The sequence below is a fragment of the Heteronotia binoei genome, chromosome 10 (genome assembly GCF_032191835.1).
Source record: "Heteronotia binoei isolate CCM8104 ecotype False Entrance Well chromosome 10, APGP_CSIRO_Hbin_v1, whole genome shotgun sequence".
Taxonomy (NCBI): Eukaryota; Metazoa; Chordata; class Lepidosauria; order Squamata; family Gekkonidae; genus Heteronotia; species Heteronotia binoei.
Window position 1 is genome coordinate 30,028,394 of NC_083232.1, and position 23,079 is coordinate 30,051,472.

Consider the following 23,079-nt stretch of genomic DNA (forward strand, 5'->3'; position numbering starts at 1 on the left):
TCTATAATCTTCTTGTAGTTACAAAAGCGTACAGGGAAGAGGGAACGAACCAAGGAAGCAAGGAAAGGAAAGGTCCCCTGTGTAAGCACCAGTCGTTTCCGACTCTGGGGTGACGTTGCTTTTACAAAGTTTTCACGGCAGACTTTTTACGGGGTGGTTTGCCATTGCCTTCCCCAGTCATCTACATTTTCCCAAAGCAGATGTTAAAGCTGATCAGTTCTCGTCATGATTGTAATCATATCAAGAACCATGAAGATTCTGAACCAAATATGTTTTCCCTCTGTGTGAAACAGTTTTGAGTGGTCTGGAGACCTCTGTAACATGGAAAGCAGTCACTACTATTTAAATGAAATCATGGGCTTTTCCACATGTCCATTTTCCTCGCTTGTGTATTTCTGTTGCCTTGGGTCCCCCCCCCACCATTCTGCACATGTTTCGCTCCCTCAAGGGTCGACTTGCTATTACATCACTTTGTGTCCAACTGCCTGGCATATCTCCCTGCAGATTTAAGCTTCAGGTTTTTATGCTGGACATAAAGCAATGGAATATCAAATCGACAACCAGAGGAAGCAAAACACGTGCAGAACAGAACACCCCTCCCCCAGCAACAGGAACAAATAAGCACGGAAAATGAGAATGTGGAAAAGCCCTATGTTGTAATAATACAGGAATGGTTGCTGCATCTATTGTATGACCATTCTAGATTGCAAAAATAAATCCTTAAAATCTGCCTACTAATAACTATTTTGGGTGGCTATCGGAACAATATCTATTTTAGCATTTCCCTAAACATATTGCCCTCTGCAATAAACCTATGATTTTACAGTATTTTACTTCTGTGAACATTTCTCATTACTGCAGCATTACCGAACATTCTAAATGCAACTAAGATATTTTCTACAATTCTTCTAAAACAGTGTACCTAAGCATTAGAGGAATATTCATAACTCCTGAAAAAAGGAAAACCTCATCTACAGGCAAATATCTGCAGCTAAATTTAATTTAACTTGAGCCCTATTTAAATGCCAAAAAGCGTTGCAGTTACGCTCCATTTGGGGGCTGTATAACCTCGCAAAGAGAATCTTTTGAGTTTTACAAGCTGCCACACAGGATGCACAGACAAATCATGCCAAGCAAAATCAGTCACAGTCTCTAAATGCCACTATTGGTAGAACAACTGATCAACAGCATTCATAATCTTCATGAACAACCAATATATTCTTTCACCAGCCCTGCTCATTTCCTAAGTAATTTCCAGGATGAAACATGCGTGGCTTCAGGGCAAGGTTGAGCTGCCAGGGTAATTTTTTATTGGCATGAGAATTAATACCATAATTCATAAATTATCAAGAAGATACCAGACTGACTGCAGGCAGTCATTAAGTTTTTAAGAAGCTGCACTAACTTGCCCTAACTCACTACCACACAAGATGGGTGTCCAGTAATATTTGGAATGCAAGACCATTTAGTACAAGACCTGACATCTCAAAGGAAGGTTAATTTTGAAAATCCCAGCACCAGCATCTTTGGCTACACAATGCTAGGTAACCTATTAACCATTAATTGTCTAAACACTATCAAGCTTGAAAGTGCGGTTAATTTTTGTATCTAAAAGGAACTTGGTGATAATTGAAGGAAATGGAGCTTCTCAGCCAAGGCTGGGAAACTGAGAGAGGATTCTTTTCAGCTGGAATGTAAATGACAGTTGAAAACTGACAGTTGGGACATGCGGGGTGGGGAATGGCTGAAGAGGAAAAGGCTAACTTCAGGGACAGACTTCAGAGTAAATCAGGCCTCGAGAAAGCTGAGGCAAGTTTTGTGTGGCCGAGCAACAGGGGTTGCTTGGCTTGGACTTGGGCAACAATTCCCACAACTGTTTTACCGTTGCTGACACAGCCTGGGTCCACATGGCTCTGACGGCCTGCCAGCACAAGCACAGGAGGCTGAAGAAACTTTAAGAAACTGAAAACTGGGAACTCACAGGGATTATGATTATGGCATAGACCACTACAAAGTTATTATGCTTCAGCGATAACAAACAGCCCTCAGTACACCCCCTGGTGGTGCGGCAAGGAAAATGGTGCTCGAGAGAAGAAAAATGGCACCAATGTGGGTGAGACATCAAAAATACATGTTTTCGCATTCTGATTGCATGCTTGGACTGCATTTCCCCCAAAAATACTGACCCTAACCAGGCTGCAAAACAATGTGCCAAGGATGGAGAAAGGAATATATTCTATTAGGGTTTGTAGAATCTTTCGGGATCAAGTGCCGTGTTCTACTGGAGAAAGTTTTCCTTCCAAAACTTTCTCCAGTAGAACACGGCACTTGATCCCGAAAGATTCTACAAACCCTAATGATGTTACCAGCCGTGAAAACCTGAAATCTTTGAATATATTCTAATTCTGCCCTAGTCCCCTCCACCCCAAAAAACAGGATTGGTTTCTCCCACCCAACCCCGCATGTCTTTGAATTTCCCCCAAATTTTACTTCTCTGGTTTGGAAGTCAAGGTGGAGAAAACCATGTAGATACAAGTCTTAAATAACAAAGGCAATATTAAAATTATAGAAGCCAAAGCTACCAGACTGTTCTCATGAAAAAAGCATGAAGAGTGGCAGAGAATGTCTATTAGGTGCAACTAGCAGTCCTGCAAACTGGGGATTTAGAAGGTCCCAGTAAATTTAGAGAGCCAGTTTGGTGTAGTAGTTAAGTACGTGGATTCTTATCTGGGAGAACCGGATTTGATTCCCCACTCCTCCACTTGCACCTGCTGGAATGGCCTTGCGTCAGCCATAGCTCTGGCAGAGGTTGTCCTTGAAAGGGCAGCTGCCGTGAGAGCCCTCTCAGCCCCACTCACCTCACAGGGTGTTTGTTGTGGGGAAGGAAGATAAAGGAGATTGTGAGCCGCTCTGAGTGGAGGGCAGAATATAAATACAATGTTGTCGTCTTCTAAATAATAGCTCAAGCTAGATACTGCAAGTTTAAAGCATAGCTCTGGCAACAGAAAAACCCTGTTTTTAGAAAACTTGTCAACTAACACACAGCCGGTGCTTTCCAGATGCTGCCATATAAATACACCTCTAGTATCCCATTGTTTCCTTTCAGAAATAGTTAAGAACTTGCCCCCTAATTGGCATTCTTTGGTTCTGAAAAAAAGGGTTCTTGGGAGGACTTTTTTAAAAAAATTCAAAAACAAACCAAAAACCAGGAAAATAGAACAATTAAGGCAGAGATGGACATTTCTTCAAGGACACTGCATGCTGGCTTTTAAATACATTTCTTATTATGTTGATTGAAAGTGACAAGATCTAATTCAATCTGTTTATGTTTTGATTAACCCTGACAGCACACAAAGGATTCTTCGGCTGCAAAAGTTAAAAAGAACTTAAAGCAGTCGCGTAGAAGCTGCCGGGGGACATGTTCACAGCAACTCTGACAAGTGATGGAAATTTCTTCTAGTTCATTTAAGCATGAGTTTTTAAAAAGACCAATTGCTTAAGTTTCACTGAATATGCATATTAACAAGCCTTTAATAGAAATGCCTCTTTGAGACTTTGAAGGAAACAGATGATCAATTGCAACTACTTAAAGGCTTCACAGTTAAAGGCAGTCTTTGTTTTCTTTTGCAGCCTCCATAATGACAGTAACTTACCAAACCAACATAGTCTCAAAGATATACACCACCAACTTACAGGCCTCATTAATCAATCAACTAACCCTTCAGTTGATTATACCCTACCAGCTAAATCTTGACAGTCCAGTTTGAACCTTATAAAGGTTAAGTGGGAAGAATTGTTTAGGTTAAAGAACACTGTGTTCAGATGCAGAAAGTTTGAGTTCAGGGACAACAAAGTTTTATTCAAGTACATGGACTTTTTATTTCATGTACATGGACTTTGTTGGTCTTAAAGGTGCCACTGGACTCAAACTTTTTTCTGCTGTTTCAGACCTACAGGGCTGCCCGCCTGATTTTATCTAAATTTATAAATTCAGATTAGAGATCTAAAGAAGGTTTCCAACACCAAGGAGTACAATCCTAGAACAGATCTGGATTTTGCCAGCTGTGGCCACACTTTTTGATCTCTGCTACTAATAAAAACCAAAAAACCACTACTTTGGTGGTATTTAGAAATATTTAAAAAATACAAAGTGGTAAGGAGTCAGTTTTTGTTGTTGCTATTGTTGGCACAGCAGCATCCAGGACTTACTGCACTGCATGCACATGTTGAAGCCCAAAATCACAACTGATTCCTGCACTTAACTCTACAAAACCCATCTTCCAACAGCCATTAGCTCCCAGACACTTTCCAAAGCCTTTAAAAAGAGTTCACCCAAAAGGTGAACTTCAAAAAGTTAAGCCACTCATGCAACAAGGCACCAATCATATCACCGGGCACATAAAAGATGTCACAACCAAATAAAGAGAAATGAACATTCAAGGAGGTATGCAATGAACAGTCAAGGTGGACACACAGGCAAGGCTACACAAGGTATTTAAGAAGTGATTATCTGGAAGATTGAATAGAGACAGCAGTTCTAAAGAATGGTAGAAATCCTTCTACTTTCGGATGTTCTTCCTTATTAGGAAAACAATAATAATATAATTTAACAGTTTTGGATAACAAGAAACCTCTTTGTGTTTGATGACCACTAATGAATTGTGGCTGTGTTTATCAGGAGATTCATTTTAACACTACTGAAAAATATATACTTATTGTCCTCTGTAAATAGATTCATCAGAAAACATCCCTTTAAACTATGAAAACATCTTTATGCATCTGCTGTACAATAAAAAAGGACTTTTGTGGAAGTTCAGAGCCTGCTGAGTGTGAAAAGCCATGCTACAAGCAGTCGATGTTACTCTGTGACAGGCATGCTTGTCTACTTTCATTTGATGCATCTGCAGGTGCCTCAGCATTGCCAGGTGGAATGCTGTCCCCAAAACAGGCCACTTACCTTTTTGGTAAACAAGTGCTCCATCTCTTGCAGCTGAGGGCTCCGCTCGATAAGAGATGCTCGGCCATACTCCTGCTTTTTGTTCAGCCTGTTTTTCCAGTCTTCCTCCCCACTCTTCTTCAGGAGGGCCAGCCTAAGGAGGAGGAAGAAAAGCAAGCATATCACACTGAGAAAGAACATGCAGCTGCCTATTTAACAGGAGCCTTCATTCAAAGGGCTGTTGCATGCAGGGCTTTTTCTGTAGTAGGAACTTCTTTGCATATTAGGCCACACCCCTCTTATGTAGCCAATCATTCAAGAGCTTACAGGGCTCTTATTAGAGGGTCTACTGTAAGCTCTTGGAGGATTGGCTACATCAGGGGTGTGCGGCCTAATATGCAAAGGAGTTCCTGCTACCAAACAAGCCCTGGTTGCATGTATTAAAAAGCAAACACACTCAAGGATGCTACAGTACAATTGAGAACTGAGTGTATAGGCAACTGGGCCAATACTCAACTCCAGCAAGTGTAGCTGTATGATTGGGTTTTTAAAATCTATTATATTGATTTTTAAAATATATACTGTGCCTTTTGGTGAATGGTCTCCTATGGGGATTACATACAAAATAAATCATATTAAGAAATCAATAGAATAAATGGGCATCCTTAGAGGAAAACTATGAAACAATGAGTTCCTTACATTCCGCCCCAAACTTGGAAGAGCAGAACAACTTCCACCAAACATACTAAGGGCATTCTAGAAAACATCCTTAGTAGGTGTACACACTTGCCACTGACCATAACATGTATATAACAAGGATGTGTATACTTCATTCCGTTATAATGGCAGTCAACCCTGCCCAACACATAAACTTATTGAGGCTGATTCGCATGTTGTGGGTAACCCAGGGTCCCTACCCTATTAAACAATTCACATGCACTGCCCAACACATGTGGAAAAGGGGCTTCAGCCTCCCTACCTCACCATTTTTCTGACTTGAAACAGTCCACTGGGGGAGCTATTTGGTCTGCTGGGAAAACCCATAAGGGTATATTTTTTTTTTTATTCAGCTTATATCCCGCCCTCCCTGCAAAGCAGGCTCTGGGAGGGTTACATCAGACATCAAACAATGAAAACTGTTAAACAGATTACAATTTCAATATAAAACAAATGAAAATACAGAGAAGACATTAAAACCAAATTTAAACTAGGCTTAAGAAACTTTTCCTTGACAGTAATGACCGATCAATCCAGAAGCCCATACAGATCCTGATCGCTGGAATGAAGGAGGGGAGGCCTAACAGCAAGTGATGTCTAAAAGGCCTGGTGGAAGAGCTCTGTCTTAAGGTCCTGCAGGTCCCTTAGGGCCCAGATCTCCAAAGGCAGCTCATTCCATCAGGCAGGGGCCACAGCTGAAAAGGCCCTGGCCCTAGTCAAGGCAAGGCACAAGCCTCTGGGGCCAGGAACTACCAGAAGATCTTAAAGACTGATGGGGCTCATATGGGGGGAAGTGGTCCCAAAGGTACGCTGCCCGCTGGCTGTATAGGGCTTTAAAAGTAGGAAACTGCCTATAGGGCTAAATTGCACACCCCCATGACCACTGCTCTATATTGTTAGAATAATGAAAAAATAGCACCAGAAGGAAGGCTTAAACCCCTTCCCCACACATGCCACAGTCATGCTCTGAGCTGGACACTGTGTAAGGCAGGAATTCAGGAGAGCCCACAGTCACATGGGACCGTTACACAGGATACCTAGATTCAAATCCAGTAGCACTTTAGAGACCAACAAGATTCTGGGGACATAATGTTTTGAGAGTCAAAGCTCCCTTTGTCAGATACTCGAATCCAGCTGTTCTACTACAGACTAACATGGCTGTCTTCTGAAACTTACACAGGTTGGGACTCAAACTTGTGCTCTCCATGGTAGGTAAATGGCCCTTTAGATGACACTTCTTCCCCACCCACAACCTTTACTCAAAACCCACAAGTGCAATTTGGCCTCCTGCTTCACATCTTCTGCATAGGACTGTACTGTTAGCACTCTTCTAGAACCAAGTTTCAGTATAACTAAGCCTCGCTGTATTATTTTTCCATTTACCTTCTATAGGCTGGCATTAAGATTGCAACCAGCTTGGGAAAGAAACTTGCCTCTCTATACTACTCTGTAAAACACTATGAATACAGACAGAACAATGAATAGCAAATTATTAATACAGCTTTGATTGCCCCAATATTGTGGTCTGGTAGTCATTCTTCCCTGTGGAAGAAGTCTAAGTAATATGGAGCAGCTAATCTTGCGATCTCTTCTCCAAAGCAGACATGGACAAGCCCTTGCATCCACCATCTCATGCCTGGGAGATCTCTTTCACCCCTTTGATTTTTCATTGTGCTCATTCAACAGCCTTTAGGGACAGCTGAGACTTCTGCGACAGCTCAACATTGTGAGTTAAGGTTCTTTATCATCCTTGCTTGGTCATTAGTTTGCCCTTTTATCCCTCAGACGAGTGGGCAGTACGGTATTCAAAGAGACCTTTAAGTGTATGCAATGTTGGCATCGCTTTGGTATTTTGGAAGTGAGCGTGCAGTATTTTCCATCAAAAGTATGAAAAGAGAAACAGCTTCACTGGCTGTTGGTTCAGAGCTCAAGACACAGATGTTATTCTTCCTTGATCTTCTTTAATTAATAAAAGAGACTCTGTAGTATCAGCTACATCAAGCCAATCTTCTAAAACCCATCTTGATGAATGTTATTGATATTGCTCTATCATCTGGGTCATCCAGTAAACTGTGTACACTGCCAGGATGAATTATTGTTTCATGCATACTATCCTTATAATGCCAGAGCAGATGTAACTGGGCAGAAATAACTGAACAGACACCTATCATTGGGACAGTAAAAATTTTGTGTACATGATGAACCAGATTCTAACGTCATTAGAAGCTGAACTGTGACTGAAACTGTTTATATAAATTAATTCATTTTGCATCACTTATTCTGTCCACAGTTAGTCATTGGGGGAGGGGAAGAAACCTGAGAAATCTTGCTGAGTCAGGCATCATCTGCATACTTCAACACCTATTTCCACCAGAAAAGCTAAGAAGAAAATCCTGAGGTTCCTAAAATGTGATTACTTCATCAAAACTTATAATAAGCTATTGCATGGTGTGTGCTTCCAAAAAATCTACTAACTTTTTCAGGTATTCACAGACAAATTAAAATTAAGAAGAATTCCAGGCTTCTTGCTGTCTTTTAAACATTAATTTCAATTCACCAATAGTATTCATCGATGCTGCACTCCAGACAACTGCTGTTTTGTTTTCCTGAAATAAACTCTTTTAAAACAAACAAAAAACAGATTTCAATTTCTTCTAACAAAGTACAGATTGAGTATTAGGAAATCCCCCACTGGATATTCTCACACGTTGTAACTACAAATTCTTCTGTCATGAGGGAAAAAATGTCCACTTTGAAAGAGGAGTTTATTTACCTTTCTTTAATTGACATCGTTTTGCTGGACGCATCCAGAGCATCCTCTGTGATTTCTGTTTTGCTGTCCCTGGAGTCGAGTTTTCCCTCCAACAGCTCAGATGTTTCCTGCTGCCTACAGGATATGGCAAACTGAGAAACATTCTTTGTTGTCACTGCGCCTTCGGGTTCTGGAACTGGCTCAATGTGCTCTGAGGGAGAGAAGTTCAGAATTAGCGCTTGACTGCTATATATATATATATTGCAACATCAGCCAAACTGCCAGACAAGCATCTTCTTTCTTATAGTTGATTACACTAATCAAGTTAGGTATTTGGCCTGCAGAAATAAATCCTTCACAAAACAAATGTCATCTACAATGCTAACATTTCTGGGCTGGAAGAACCTGTCAGAGAATCAGCTTGACAAGAGCAGAATTCACTTAAAACTCTCCAACACAATGATGTCAGATGCTGGATTTTTCACTTGTGCTTGGACTTTTCTGTGACAACAAAATTTTGAAAATACACACAAAAAAGAGGCTGCCAAAAAAAGCAATACTTCTGATACTTGTCAACAAGACCTTGCACTGAGCCGTGATGCAGTCAGTGCGCCAGCAAACTCTCGCCCAATGGGTTCCATGTACCCCTACTGGAAAAGGAGGGAACTACAAGCACAGAGAAGCCAGGGAGCACCCTTCATTCCAAAGGTTTGCTATGAACCATTTCCTAGATGCCTTCAGATAAGCTCCCAGCTAAGATTCTGAGTAAGTATCCTTGTCATGACTATAGTTTTTACCTGTGACGTTTTTATCCCACACTTAATCCAGGCTGCTCATAGTTCTCCCCTCCCCATTTTGTCCTTACAATGACTCTGTGGGAGGCTAGGCTAAGAGGGAGCAAAATTTGTCCAGTGTCACGCAGTGAGCATGGCAGAGCAAGGATCCGAAATCATGTCTTTCCATTCCTGTTTCAGTACCTTAAACCAGTATACCATGCAGGCTCTCAGACAGTAGTGTGGAACCACAACAAATCAGCACAGAAAAATCACAGGAAAAGGCAGACCTCCCACTGCCCCAGAATAATAGTACTCTTGCAGCCGGAAAGCAGCTGTGCAACATTCACAGCCCCCATTGCCACTGTGTAAGTCCCTGTCAGCTGCATGTGCCAGCACAGGATGAAGCACTGCTCTGTATGGATCAGAAGACATGAGTCAAAAGGCCCCACAGAGCTGAACCCAGAAGACCTGAGAGTTGGGTGCGGATTCCTCCACTTTCAACATTCCTTTTGAATGATAAAATAGGTGCCCTTGATTAAATGGGGGGGATTTTATTTAGTTTTATAAAGAAAATTTGCTTTTTACTTATTACTTATTACTAGCCATAGACTATTAGCCCTGGTGTAGGTTAGCCTGATCTTGTCAGATCTTAGAAGCTAAGTATGGTCAGCTCTGGTCAGTACTTGGATGGGATGCCACCGAGAAAGTCTAAGGTTAGCTATGCAAGCAATGGCGAACCACCTCTGAGTGCTTCTGGTCTTGAAAACCCTATGGAGTCACCATAAGTTGGCTGCAACTTGATGCCCCGCCCCCCAATAGTTGGAAGATGCATGAAGCCAAGCTGGTCTGGATCTGCCCATCCCTGCATGGGAGACCTTTTGGGAACCTTATGTATGCTGGGTTCCATGAAATAAGAGAAATACAGTATATACAAGTACTAAAACAAGGTATGCATTATTACAAGTACTTACAAAAGCCGTGACTGACCAGCAGACATCATTGTGTAGGAGACATTCCTCCTCTTTCCCTCAGACAGGGGCCTGCTAGCATCTGCATGCATCAATCAATGGATAGTTTTCCTTCACAACTTCCTTCCATTCATATGTAAAATGTATGCAGATTTAATCCTTCCAGTGATTAAAATTCATACGATTGATTAATCGGCTATGTAGCCAGGACCCCATGAAGCTGCTTACCTCTCAGCAGGGTTGATCGAGTCATTACCCCCTCCAACTCCATCGTTTCTTCAAAGGACTGGCCTCTGACTTCTTGTTTACCCTCCAGGATATCAGCGACAAATTCCTTTTGTTCCGCAGGCTGACAAAGAGGTTGTGGGCTGAACAATTCCATGCTGCTTTTTCGTGGGAATGCGTATTTTGTCTCTTTGTTGTAGTCCTCTGTTTTATTAGAGGCAGGATGTGGGAGCTCTTCCTCAAAGGAACTGTGAGCTTTCATGCCGTTCTCTTCACGTTCTATAAATCCCTTGGGCTCTGCCTCTTCACGCTCCTTTGACTGGCAACTGCTCTCTCTCACTGCCACTGAAGCCTGCCACTGTTCCGTTTTCAGGATATTTTTTAACGAAGTATCCACATTTTCTACTGGCGACTGGTATCTCAAATTGGTGTGGTTCACCTCGCTAGCCGTTTCTTCCCCCACTCCCTTCACGTGCAGATCCTTTGTGTATACTGACGACCAGGGGGGTAACATGGTGGAGACCGTTGTTACAACAGTGGGAGACAAAGGAGTAAGCTTTCCACTGTCATTTTGTACCTGTGCCGAACAACATATGGAGAAACAGAAATTGGCAATTCATGAGAGCCGACTTAATAAGCAGCAATTGTTTTGCCAAATACCCTTAAGAACAATAAGACAGGGAAACCCAACAAGGGTCAAGCGTCATATAACTAACAAAACCTCACAGTGTGTGAATTCCGCCTTCCCCCCATACACAATGAATATCTTCCAAAGTCCCCTTCTGGACTCTGCTCACTAAAATATTGAAAGATAAGTTTTATTCTTTCAGTGGCACAAACCACATTTAATATTTATACAGTGCTTTCCGTGCCCAAAATGCTTCAGCAACATTGTGACAGAAATACTCCTAACAGCTCCCCAAGGTAGGTCCCGTTAGCTCCATTATACAGATGGGGTACTGAGGTCGAGAGCAGCTTACCTCAGGCCACAGGAGTTTGTGGCTGAGATGAGGTTTGAATTGGTGACTTCTTGGATTCCACCTTAGTTGCTATGCTATACCAGACCGTGGTCCAGAACATTTTCGCAACTGGTTTCATTCCTCCTGCCTAAGCGCCTTCCCACAACATTCTACAGAATATTTTATAATCCCTTAGTAGTATTGATGTACTTATTCTTTTAACACATTTCCTTCATATTTCAGTTGCAGGAATGGTTTTCTGTTTACTTCTAAGCTCTCAGCTACACTTTATGGAGCTTACTGCCTTGTTTTCGCACCAGCTGCTGAGGAAGTGTGTTTGTTACAGCGGAACACACTACAGTTTGCTCTTATTGATACAAAGATATCCATCCAACCAGAACTGTGCTATCATGAAGCAACATCATATCACTCACAGCAGACATGTTATGACACCAGATGCAAGAGAAGGAAAAGAACCTGCCACTCATTCTGTCTACATCACCAGAGATCTGTGTAATCGGTAGATTAAAACCTCTAGAGATGCAACTCATACATACAGGAGGACTTAAAGCTTTGAGTAATGCAGCCAATATTCCTTATTTACATTGCTAGGGGTTCTGTACGCCAGATGAACTGCTTTTCTAAAGACTTGCAATAGGAAAAGAACCCTCCTGTATCTTGATGTCTAAACTAACAGGGAATGTTCACTATCTACTCAATAACTTTAAAAAGAAAGCCCAGAAAATCATAATTCTACAAGAAGCATGCAAAACTTCACTTTTGGAGGGACAATATAAGCTTCAAAGATAAAAGAAACAGTAATGTAAAACAAGCACAGTTTCCAGCAATGTAAACCTGCAGTGCCATAATCCAGCTCACGCCAAGAAGTGGACATCTGGGGTGACCTTTTTTAAAGATTCACTCTTGTAACAGTGTTCAAGATCAGCACCCAGTTTCCCAAAGACACAGGGGACGGAATTTAGAGCCATGGCTCTAGTGCTACACACGCTGCAACCTACATCCCTCTGGCAAGAACCTTCCTCACACTTCAAGCTAAGCACTGCAGCTGTTGAGGGAAACCTGCCTGAACAGAGCCAAGCACGGGCATTTCAGTGGACCTTCTGTTCACAAATGCGGTTCTGCATGGCAGATTTCTCCCCATTAAGGCTACTATCTGAACTACTGAAAGAGCTTGGTGATTGCTCAAAGCAGAAAATTGAAAATCATACCTAGAGCAACCAACAAATGATTGGAACAGAGATCCAAAGATCAAGAGTGCATCTGAGGGCTCCACAGTGCCTCTTAAATATTAATGTCAATTAGAGGCTCAGGTTTTCACCTGTCAAAGTAAAAAACCAAACATTTCTTTGCCCTAAGAAGGGTACAGTGCACCCCCCCGACACACACACATGAATATAGATTCTGTACTGACAGCAAGATTGTGCATTTAGAAAGATGTGTGTTCTAGGAATTACAAGAGACATTTTCTGGAAAGATTTCACTGGGACATGTTCTGCCATTCATCACACACACTGAGCAAGGAAAGTGATGACTCATTTGACTGTGACCAGTCCAATGTTAGAACCGGGCTGCTAGAAAAGGGTATACATACAGACCTGCTCAACTTCTCCAAGGGTGACAGGCTGGGTCTGGTAACGCATATTTGACCTCCTTTGCCTAATGTCCCCTCTGTTCCTTGTAGAGATGGCCTTTGTAACTGGCTGAGCGAGTTTGTTGAATAAGGCCATCTTCTCTGCCAAGCTGAGGGTGGAAGAGTCTGGTTCTCCAGACTGCTCTTGTGCAAGAGCCTCTTTGGCTTCTTTTATTTCATCTTTTGCTAAAGTCTTTTGGTGCGCCGATGCCTGCAACCTTAAAAGCAGAATTGGGAATCAGTATTTAGTGTTGATAAGAAGTGAGCACATTCTGTTTTTTTTTTTTAAATACATCTAGAGGTGGAGAAAAATCAGGAACGCTTCAGAAAAAGCGCAGAAAAAGCCAGCAGACATGAAGCGTTAGCAATTTGGATGTGTGCTTCTCATCAGCTTTGTGAATTCTGAGCGAAGAGCAACCAACACAAAAGAGCAGTGGCGGTGTCTGTAAATACCTTTTGCAAAGGCAAGTACAGTAGACTGAACTCGGTGATATTCTGGTTCCCAATTGCCAAATCCTAAATGTAGGGAATGGATTTGCTCTGGGTGGGTGTTCAGGACGAAGGGATTCCTCTGCCCTGTGGGGCTGTGCCTCTCTGACTTCACTACTCTGTCCTGGTCACTACAGGCATATTTCACCCCAGACTTTATTTGGGGCTCTAATACAATGTTGCAGTGCAGAGTTACATGCAGGTCTCAGATTCAGTGGCAGCTCACAGGAGCGGAGTTCCTGAACCTTTCTGAGAGTTCCACCTCCTCCTGAGAGTTCCACCTCCTTGTCCATTGAATAGTATGTGCAGCTGCGTAACAATCCCAGGATGAGCTCCACCACCTATTTTTCTACAAAACGACCCCTGGTTACATGGGACACTTACATACAACTTGCACACTAAACACTGCACTAGATAAGAGAATGGCACTGAACGCCCCCCTTCTAGGCATCAGGTGCTTGGTTTAGAGATCCCTTCTATCAGGGGTCCCCAATAGGTGCTCATGGATGCCATGGTGCCTGCCAACACCTTCTCTGGAGCTTGCCAAGTGTTTTTAGGAAGTGGGTAGAGCCAGGTAGGCAGCAAGCCAGCAAGCCTTCTGATTGCCTATGGAGATTGGATTAGCTGTGCAGATTGCGTTTCCCCCCCTCAAACTCTGCAGGGGCTGCCACAGCACAAGGATCTGCACTGGGTTACTGATGTTAAACGGTGGCAATCATTTTGTCACTCCTGCAGCAGCCAGTTTGTTGCTGCACCCACCAGGCTGTGTCAGAATCTCAAGTGCGCCTGCAGGCTCAAAAGGACTGGGGATTGCTGCCTTTCATCCTAATCCTGTCTTCCCTTCACTGCCCTTAGCTGTTTCCTAGAAACTAAGGAGGGCAAGAGAACATGTGCCATCGTTAGTGCCGGAACACACACACACACACAAACAAATAACCTCTCTTAGCACAGAAGGACCAGTTGATGCAAAAAACAGCATGAGTGATGGAGCCAGCAGCACCCACGAGGGCTTCCCTGAGCATTGTGTGCATCGGATTACTTGCTACATCAAGGATCCAGCCAGCTATATGCGCAGCAGTGACAGCAACACCATTCACCTGCATTGCCATGTCTCTACCTCCTCTGTGTTGATTCTGGGCCTTCCGTATCTTTACAGGGGGACCCCCAAAGAAGAAGGGTAAAATGGCTCCTCACTGGGACCCCAGTGGGCTAAAAACAAAACTGGAGCACCTGACAGAAAAGTCCTCATCAGGGATGTGTGTCAGATTCACATTTAGGAGACTAAGCACCAGAACACATGAACAGAAGGAACGCAGTTCTAGCTGGCTTGGCATCAGGGATGTGTGGCCTAATATGCAAATGAGTTCCTGCTGGGCTTTTTCTACAAAAAAGGCCCTGCTAAGCATGCTATAAGGAGTGGCCAGAAGCAATAAGGTTGGAACCAAGCAACATCACAGAATGATTTATGATCTTGGCCCTTCATAACTTCTGGCTTGGTTTTGTCAGTCCTATCTACATTCTGCCACAGGAGGCCGACAACCTCATTGGTTCTTGACAGAGAAAGGAGGCCAGGAAATATGCAGGTGAGAGAGTTGGAAACCAGCACAGAAAATGCAAGAGAAAACAAGGGCTCCTGTCCAAAGTCTCCTAGCATTTAAAGGCAGCAGCCAACAAAGCAGGCTCTTGTCCGCAAAAGCATACGTAAAGTTCTTTATTAGCCTTCAAGATGCTATGGAACTCAGCAGCATGTTTCTCTGACACTGTCCTTCACATCTCGTTGTAGGCATCAGGGAGAGCAAAATGTAATAGAAACGAGGGAGGGGATCTGTGCTTCCACCTAGAGGTGGTATGAGTTCTCATCCTCTCATTAATTCTGTAAGCTAAAGTTAGAAGCTGCAAAAGGATAAAGAGGAGGGTGCTGGATCTGCTCTTAGGACAACTCAATTCAGTTTGAGGGCTTTGCTCAAGATTTTTAATTTGGAACAATTTTCTCTTCCGAATTTAACAACTGCACTTACTGAAAGCAGCCATTAACCCTAACTGGAAAGCTACCAACTCAAATGCTCATAAGTGGATTGATACATCAGCTAAACAGAAGATAGCAAACATTAAAAGAAATCCTTAAATGTTCCACCAAACTGTCCGATGCACTTGCTGTTATAGATGCATTTGCTAGCAATGACCCTTGTGCTCCCTGTAACATGCAAGTTGCGTTCCCCCAGTACCTTGTAGGATGTACAGTGCTCTTAACTACAGTGGGATTAGGTATTCTTGCCACTACATTGTGGGTATTCACAGTACATGAGGCAGGGGTAGGTTCACTTTAAAAAAAATAGCCAAGGAAAGGAAAAAGTTCACAAGGAGAGAGAAGAGAGAGGCATTAAGAAACACATACAGTGTTCTGCAGAAGACAAACAGTACTTCCCCCCAATTAAAAGATATAAAAGACTTTTATAAATGGCACAGCCATGTCCCTAACTGTCTTTAGAAAAAGATGCATGCAGACCAGCTGGTTTCTCATAAACCTAGATCAATATTTGTATTTTTATTGCTTTTAAAAAGCTTGTCTGCAGCACCACTTTGGCTCTGCTGGAACATTACAAGATGCACAAAATGCAGGTTAAGAATGGATTATTTTTAAGATGCACATGTTCAGGTGGTTTCTCCTAGTCTAACTGGGAAGAGTTCCTCAAAGCAAGAATCTGATTCCCTTGCCTTACCAACCAAAGTGGCAAGTACCTCTTCTTCTACCATCTTCCATCTATCATTCCATAAACATTTTTCCAGATTACAGTTCATGCAGTTTGCCCTGCTTCATACTCCCCGTAATCCAAAACCAACTCTGTAGCTGTCCCCTCACCCTAGTTCTCATGCACTTCTCACAGAAGTTGCTTCTACAGTGAAACAAAGAAAAAGAAATGGTTCAGTGGGAAGAAAATTTTATTCCAAAACACTAATAGCCCCACAGTGCGTTTCACATTAACCTTCCTCAGTGGGATCTGTGGACTACAAATGCAGCAGTGCTCCCACTAAACCAGTCATATCCCACAGATCCTACTAAGGAAGCTTAATGCAAAATGAGCAGGGGGTTATTAATATTTTGGAATAAAACTTTCTTCCTACGGCATCTTTTTTTTCATTGCTTCCCTCCAGTTGGTGTGGCCCTTCATATTCTTCTCTTTGCAATTAACCTTTTCCTAACTACCAAGTCATAAATGCCAGGAATCAAATGCACTCCCTGTTTGAAAAGTCAAAGGAATAGCAGAACCAACAGATTCAGTGGACTTACGTTGCTGCGATGACAACTTCCTCAGTGGTTACAGGCTGTGTACGTGATCTGTCCTGCATTCGCCTCAGCCTTCTTTCCACAGCTGAATTCCTTGCACGAGGCTTTGGAGGACCTTTCCCATCAAATGACTTCTCCATTTCCTAGAACCAAGCCAGACCCTACAATGAACAGGTCTCAAGCTTCTGCAGAATAGTGCAGCCCAGCTGCTAGCTGGGATAGGAATGTTCCCAAGTATTACCCATTTAACAGCAATTATGTCAGTTGCCAATTTGTTTCTGGGTGCAATTCAAAGTGCTGGTTTTAAGCTTCAAAGCCATTCTTCACAACCTGGGACAACTCTTGCTTGATTGACCATCTCTTTAACTCTGAGTGTCCTCCTATTAGCATTCTTGTTCTTATCTTATGGAATAACCCACCTAAAGAGGTACCCAAGGCTTCCTATTTTCGCTGCTTTTACAAAATTCGGCAAGCCTTTAGTAGCCAAATACCAAATGGGACTCAATACAGTTTCATTTGGGGTTTAGTTTTGGATAGTAACAAAAATGGAAATTGTTACGGGCTGTTTTGCTTAGTAATGCTTGTTTTAGTGGTTTTGGTATTAATTTTTGTAAGCCACTACTGATGTTTACAGAAGTGTGGTATATTTTTTTTAATGAAAAGCCAAACAGACCGAGAGTGTTACAGTTAAGCATGTCTCAGTGCTTGCATGACAACAGTTGGGGGCCCAAAAATTTCAGGCAGGAATTAAACTCAGAAGTTCAAAGTGGCCAATCGCCTTGTGACTACTCACCCTGAAAAGCAACCTCTTTGCAGCAACGCTCAGTTTGGCTCGCTCGTCCAATTTCTCCTCATCTGCAGAAAACAAAGTATAGAACATTATACTACTTTCTGATTTGTTTAAATGGAAAGATTTATGAGAGGCTCTGGGAGACCATTCTTATGTTGCAAGGAGAAGGGGTTTTTTTTCAAACGCAATACGATGTAAGAGACACAACTGGCAAGGAAGTACATAATCAAGTGAAGGTCTGCTCAGCTCTGGACATGGCAGAAACATGAGTTTTTAATGAGAATCTTAGCCGCAGTGTGCTATATAATACAATTCAGGAGAAGGCAAAGAGTTTCCCTTTCCCATCAGTTTCAAGAGAAATGATAACGTAAAAGAAAATTTTCCTACTTCCTGATTACAAAAAACAAAGAACCCTTTTTGTACTCTGCACCTGGAATTTATACTAAACACATAAAGTTACATAGATAGAAGGCATAAAGACCACTGGTTTGCCACACTTCTATGATGTAGTCATCACTCATCCATAATACAGAGGATCAAGCTTTACAAATCAAGACAATTTGTATCTTGCTTTCTAATCTATGGAGCTTATTATGAGATAATACCAAACGGCAGGGATTTTAAAAGCTAGAAGTAAGTAGGCTTGAATAAAATGAGATACTAGATGTTGAACTTGTTAGAATATTTATTCTACAAGCTGTTAAATCAATGATATCTATTTGAAAGTTCTAATCTGGGCCATTTCTAACAACTGTGGAATAGATAACATGTAAAGGTAGTCCCCTGTGCAAGCACCAGTCGTTTTTGACTCTGGGGTGATGTTGCTTTCACAACGTTCTCACGGCAGACTTTTTACGGGGTGGTTTGCCATTGCCTTCCCCAGTCATCTACACTTTCCCCCCAGCAAGCTGGGTACTCATTTTACCGACCTCGGAAGGATGAAAGACTGAGTCAACCTGGAGCCGGCTACCTGAACCAGCTTCCGCTGGGATCGAACTCAGGTCATGAGCAGAGGGCTCCAACTGCAGTACTGCAGCTTTACCACTCTGCGCCACGGGGCTCTTAGATAACATGTAGATGGCACCATTTAAGGAAATAAACACATCACTGAACATTTTAACATCTACTTCCTGCTTGGCCAACAACTCCTTGCTAGATCTTTGTGTTACATACATCTACCAGCAATATAAGTTTGCATTGGCCTCAGAAGGTCTGGTGTCACTGTCCTAAGTATTCTAAATTTATCCTAAATGCATAAATACCGTAATAAATGGGTAAGTACAAGTTTGGATACCTAGTTAGCTGATAGATTCAGGTGGGCAGCCATGTTGGTTTGAAGCATCAGAACAAAGTTTGAGTCCAGTGGCACCTTTAAGACCAACGAAGTTTTATTCACGGTATGAGCTTTCATGGGCATGGTGCCACCAGACTCAAACTTTGTTCTGGTTAACTGATGTTCTCTGAGCCCCCGGGGACACTGGTAACTGACGCTTTCCTTTGTCACATTACACAAATTACTTTGGTAGCAGTATACTGAACTCTAAGATTACAATTTGCTTCCTACTGAAATGGTTTGGATGATTTAGGAAGGTCCCAAAGAACAATACCTCAGATATTTCCAGTATAAACAGAGGTTTTGCATTTAGCAGACAAAAAGCTCAAAGAGAAGAAAGGCCATTTAATCCCTGCAGATTCATTAAGACCCCCCCAAAACTAAAATTTTATGAAAAAGGAGGCCTGCCTTGCTGGCTCCCACAATGAATAAAAATTACCAAGATCATGCAACTATTATACATTGTGTCCCACCCAGTGGGGGGGGGGGCAGAACCATCAGGATGAATTTGCTCTCCTGAAGCAACTGTCCATGTCTCCCTATTGATACCTACCCTCCTGTTTTTAGAACCCTGTGTTACCTAACATTTGACATAATAAATTACAGGAAATTATACTACAGTGCATGGATTTAACAAAGGAAGGTTGTCTAAACCACCTCAGATTTAAACACAATTATGTTACCTTACCCCCTCAGCCTAGTTTCCAAGCAGCAGTCCAAACGGAATCCATTTCTTCACATATTGTCATGCTTAAAACATATGCAGAACCCCCTAAATACATTTAGTTTTGCTGGAGGCTGATTCTGACAACTGAGTGGAAAGTTGCAGGCCAAAACACCTTCCAACATGGCCTGTTGCCTAGTTTCAATCTCACAGATGTTGCTTATGCTTACCCACATCCTCCCTCTTGGTTTGTGATGGGGAGAGCAGCATACCATGCAGAGAGTCAAAGTCTTTCTTTGAATAAGCACTTGATACAAAAATCTAAAATAACAGAGAGAATATAGGGAGAGAAAAATGCACTTACCCTCAGGAGCCGGCATGACTGGACTGAATACAGACCTATAGAATTTTTGCAAGGGAAAAAAACACACAAATCAGTTAGGGGGAAAAGACTTAAGTTACGTTTACAAACCCCTAAGCCTAACCCATAGGTAAGTGGAACAGTAAACAGATTGCAAATCAGAGGGTTCCCCCCCAAAGTTTCAATATTGTATCATTTACAACTCTAAAGCAGAAAGGCCAGCAAATCCAGCCAAGTGAAAGTTGCATGAAGGAGAATGGACCTGTTTTGTTCAACATCTTTATTAATTATTTGGATGAAGGAATAGAGGGAATGCTTATTAAATTTGCAGATGATACTAAATTGGGAGCGGTGCAAACACAGAAGAAGACAGAAACAGGATACAGGATGACCTTGACAGCCTGGAAAAGTGGGCTAAAACCAATAAAATGAATTTTAACAGGGATAAATGTAAAGTTCTGCATTTAGGTAGGAAAAATCCAATGCATGGTTATAGAATGGGGGAGACTTGTCTTAGCAGTAGCAGTGTGAAAAGGATCTAGGGGTCTTAGATCATACGCTGAACATGAGTCAACAGTGTGATGCGGTGGCTAAAAAGGCAAATGCAATTTTGGGCTGTATCAACAGAAGTATAGTGTCCAGATCACGTGATGTGATGGTATCGCTTTGCTCTGCTCTGGTAAGACCTCATCTGGAGTATTGTGTTCAGTTTTGGGCACCACATTTTAAGAAGGATATAGACAAGCTGGAACGGGTCCAGAGCAGGGCGACGAAGATGGTGAGGGGTCTGGAGACATAGTCCTATAAGGAAAGGTTGAAGGAGCTGGGGATGTTTAGCCTGGAGAGGAGGCGGCTGAGAGGTGATATGATCACCATCTTCAAGTACTTGAAGGGCTATATATAGAGGATGGTGTGGAATTGTTTTCTGTGGCCCCGGAAGGTAGGACCAGAACCATTGGGTTGAAATTAAATCAAAAGAGTTTCTGGCTCAACATTAGGAAGAACTTCCTGACCGTTAGAGCGATTTCTCAGTGGAACAAGCTTTCTCAGGAGGTGGTGGGCTTTCCTTCCTAGGTGGTTTTTAAACAGGCTAGATGGCCATCTGACAGCAATGAAGGTCCTGTGAATTTAGGGGGAGGTGTTTGTGAATTTCCTGCATTGTGCAGGGGGTTGGACTAGATGACCCTAGAGGTCTCTTCCAACTCTATGATTCTATTATTCTAATGGTCAGACAAAGCATTAAAAAGATTAAAACTTGATTCTGCAAATTAATGGTTCTCACTGATTTATAGTTTCTAATTTTTTTAAAAAAAAAATGCCTTGTGCGTATTTTTGTCTGTTACAGTTGTGAGCAGTTTTGATAACTTAAAAAAACACTTTTATTTGAAAACAAAAAATGTAAATTGTCAGCCTTTCATTAAATATTCACCCTATACAAAGAAGAAGAAAAAATCAGGACCTCGGAGAAACTAGACTTTTGGAATGACTGTGAAATGCCACTGAGAGTTCTTTAGAGTACACTCCTTATTAGTTCTCTCAACAATGCTAACCCAGTGTACTCAGCTATACAAATGCCTACCTATCAGTTTCTTTTCGCTCTGCAGAAGTTATAGGTTGAGTCCTAAATCTCTCAGAAGTCTTTCTACTTTCCCCAGGAGAAAAATAGCGTCTCAGCCTTCGTGACCCTCGTTCTTGTTCAGCATAGGCAGACAAATCACTACCTGATGTTGGTATCCCAAACTGAGATTCACTTTTAATCACATCACAGAAAGTGCAGAGAAAGGAAACAAAGATGACAGGGAGAAGGGAGAGAGGAGGGACAGAGAGAAAGAAAGATGGACAAATATAAGCATCCCATCAAATCAGTCTATTATAGATCACTCTGCATGCTCCTAGAATATCATGCACAGAAAAGTACAAGTCATTCCATTCCAGCTACCCAACATCAGAACTTGCATTTAGCAAGCAGAAGCACAAATGAACAAAAGAATTCAGGTCAACTCAAGCTCCAAACCACACTAAAGTGAGAGTTGAACTGGGTGTCTGAAGCGCTGCAGAACACAACTGATGTTGAGTTTTGTGTGCCATTCACGCCAAGGACGTGCAAGCGTCACACCAAAAACAAAAACAAAAGCAATCAGAAACGTCACCTACAGTTCTGGTTTCTTGCTGGCATTGGCAGTTTCCAAAAAGGCATTACGGAGTTGGGCAACAGAGACTTTTGTGTCAACCATGGTAATCTCACCATTCGGGATCTTGGTTTCGGTGCTCTGAAACTCCATTGCGTTCTTTGCAATATGCTCCTTACTTCTGAAAACCTCTAGCTTAGGAGAACCAGTATGATCAGACACTGAGCGGGTAAGGAGTTTATATTTAAATGGAGTCTCTTCCCGAACTTTCGCTTTAGCACTTTGAAGATACATCACTCTTTCGCTCCTTTCAACATTCTCACGAGTCTTCGCTGGAGGCCCAGGCATCCACTGCTTAAACTGCTCCTGCTCAAGTTCCAATGACTTTGGCTTGCCACCTGGAGGCTTCTGACATTCACCTCCTTCGAAGTGGCGCTCTTTGCTCTTCCCTTGCCTACGAATCTCTGATGGCAAAATTGGTTGTCTTCCCTGGTCAGCTTCTAAACTGCAGACAGCAATTCTTGATGATCCATAATTCTGATGCAAGTCACTTTTTTCATCATCCATTGTAGTATCTGTTGGGAATTTGGTATTTGCCATCAAAGGGAAACTACTAGCAGGGTTGCTTTTGGGTTCGTCGGAGACCACCAGTTTAGCTGTATGAGGCACTCCAGCAGGCTGGATATAGCCATGTGTTGGTTGGCGAATCAAACTAAGTGGTTGATTGGCAGCCCTATGGAAAGCAGACGTTTCCGACTGCAGAGGCACGAAATTAACAGGCACTGGGCGGGTCTTTCTCTGAAACACAGTGTCTGTAAGAAGTTCAGGGCTTCCACGAGCACTTTCCTCTTTCACCAGTTTCTCTCTAACTTTTACTCTTTAAGAAAGAAAAACGGATTAAAGATGTGGCACGGCTGTAACTAAGCTGGGAGGAAAAAAAACATGCACCAACCTTGGGAAGATCCAGTAACACTCTGTTTTACACATGACGGTAAACAATGAGACAAAGTAGGTGATATCTGAGAGTCTTCCTATTGTGTGCC

General features: G+C 42.3%; 1 protein-coding gene across 15 annotated transcripts in view; it reads right to left on the reverse strand.

Annotated features, from left to right (window-relative positions):
• SVIL (supervillin) overlaps nt 1-23,079 on the reverse strand; it is a 122,695-nt gene that overhangs the window by 37,509 nt on the left and 62,107 nt on the right. For 9 of the 15 annotated variants that reach the window (XM_060248197.1, XM_060248196.1, XM_060248195.1 and 6 more), the window contains 10 exons: nt 22,062-22,913; nt 21,487-21,657; nt 19,911-19,945; nt 17,553-17,614; nt 16,763-16,902; nt 15,699-15,794; nt 12,950-13,202; nt 10,378-10,951; nt 8,427-8,616; nt 4,958-5,090 (listed from right to left, as the gene is read on the reverse strand). In XM_060248197.1, the coding sequence (XP_060104180.1) occupies nt 4,958-5,090; nt 8,427-8,616; nt 10,378-10,951; nt 12,950-13,202; nt 15,699-15,794; nt 16,763-16,902; nt 17,553-17,614; nt 19,911-19,945; nt 21,487-21,657; nt 22,062-22,913 (2,506 nt within the window). The remainder of the gene's footprint in view (nt 1-4,957; nt 5,091-8,426; nt 8,617-10,377; nt 10,952-12,949; nt 13,203-15,698; nt 15,795-16,762; nt 16,903-17,552; nt 17,615-19,910; nt 19,946-21,486; nt 21,658-22,061; nt 22,914-23,079) is intronic. The other 6 variants (XM_060248208.1, XM_060248207.1, XM_060248210.1 and 3 more) reach the window with 4 other exon arrangements.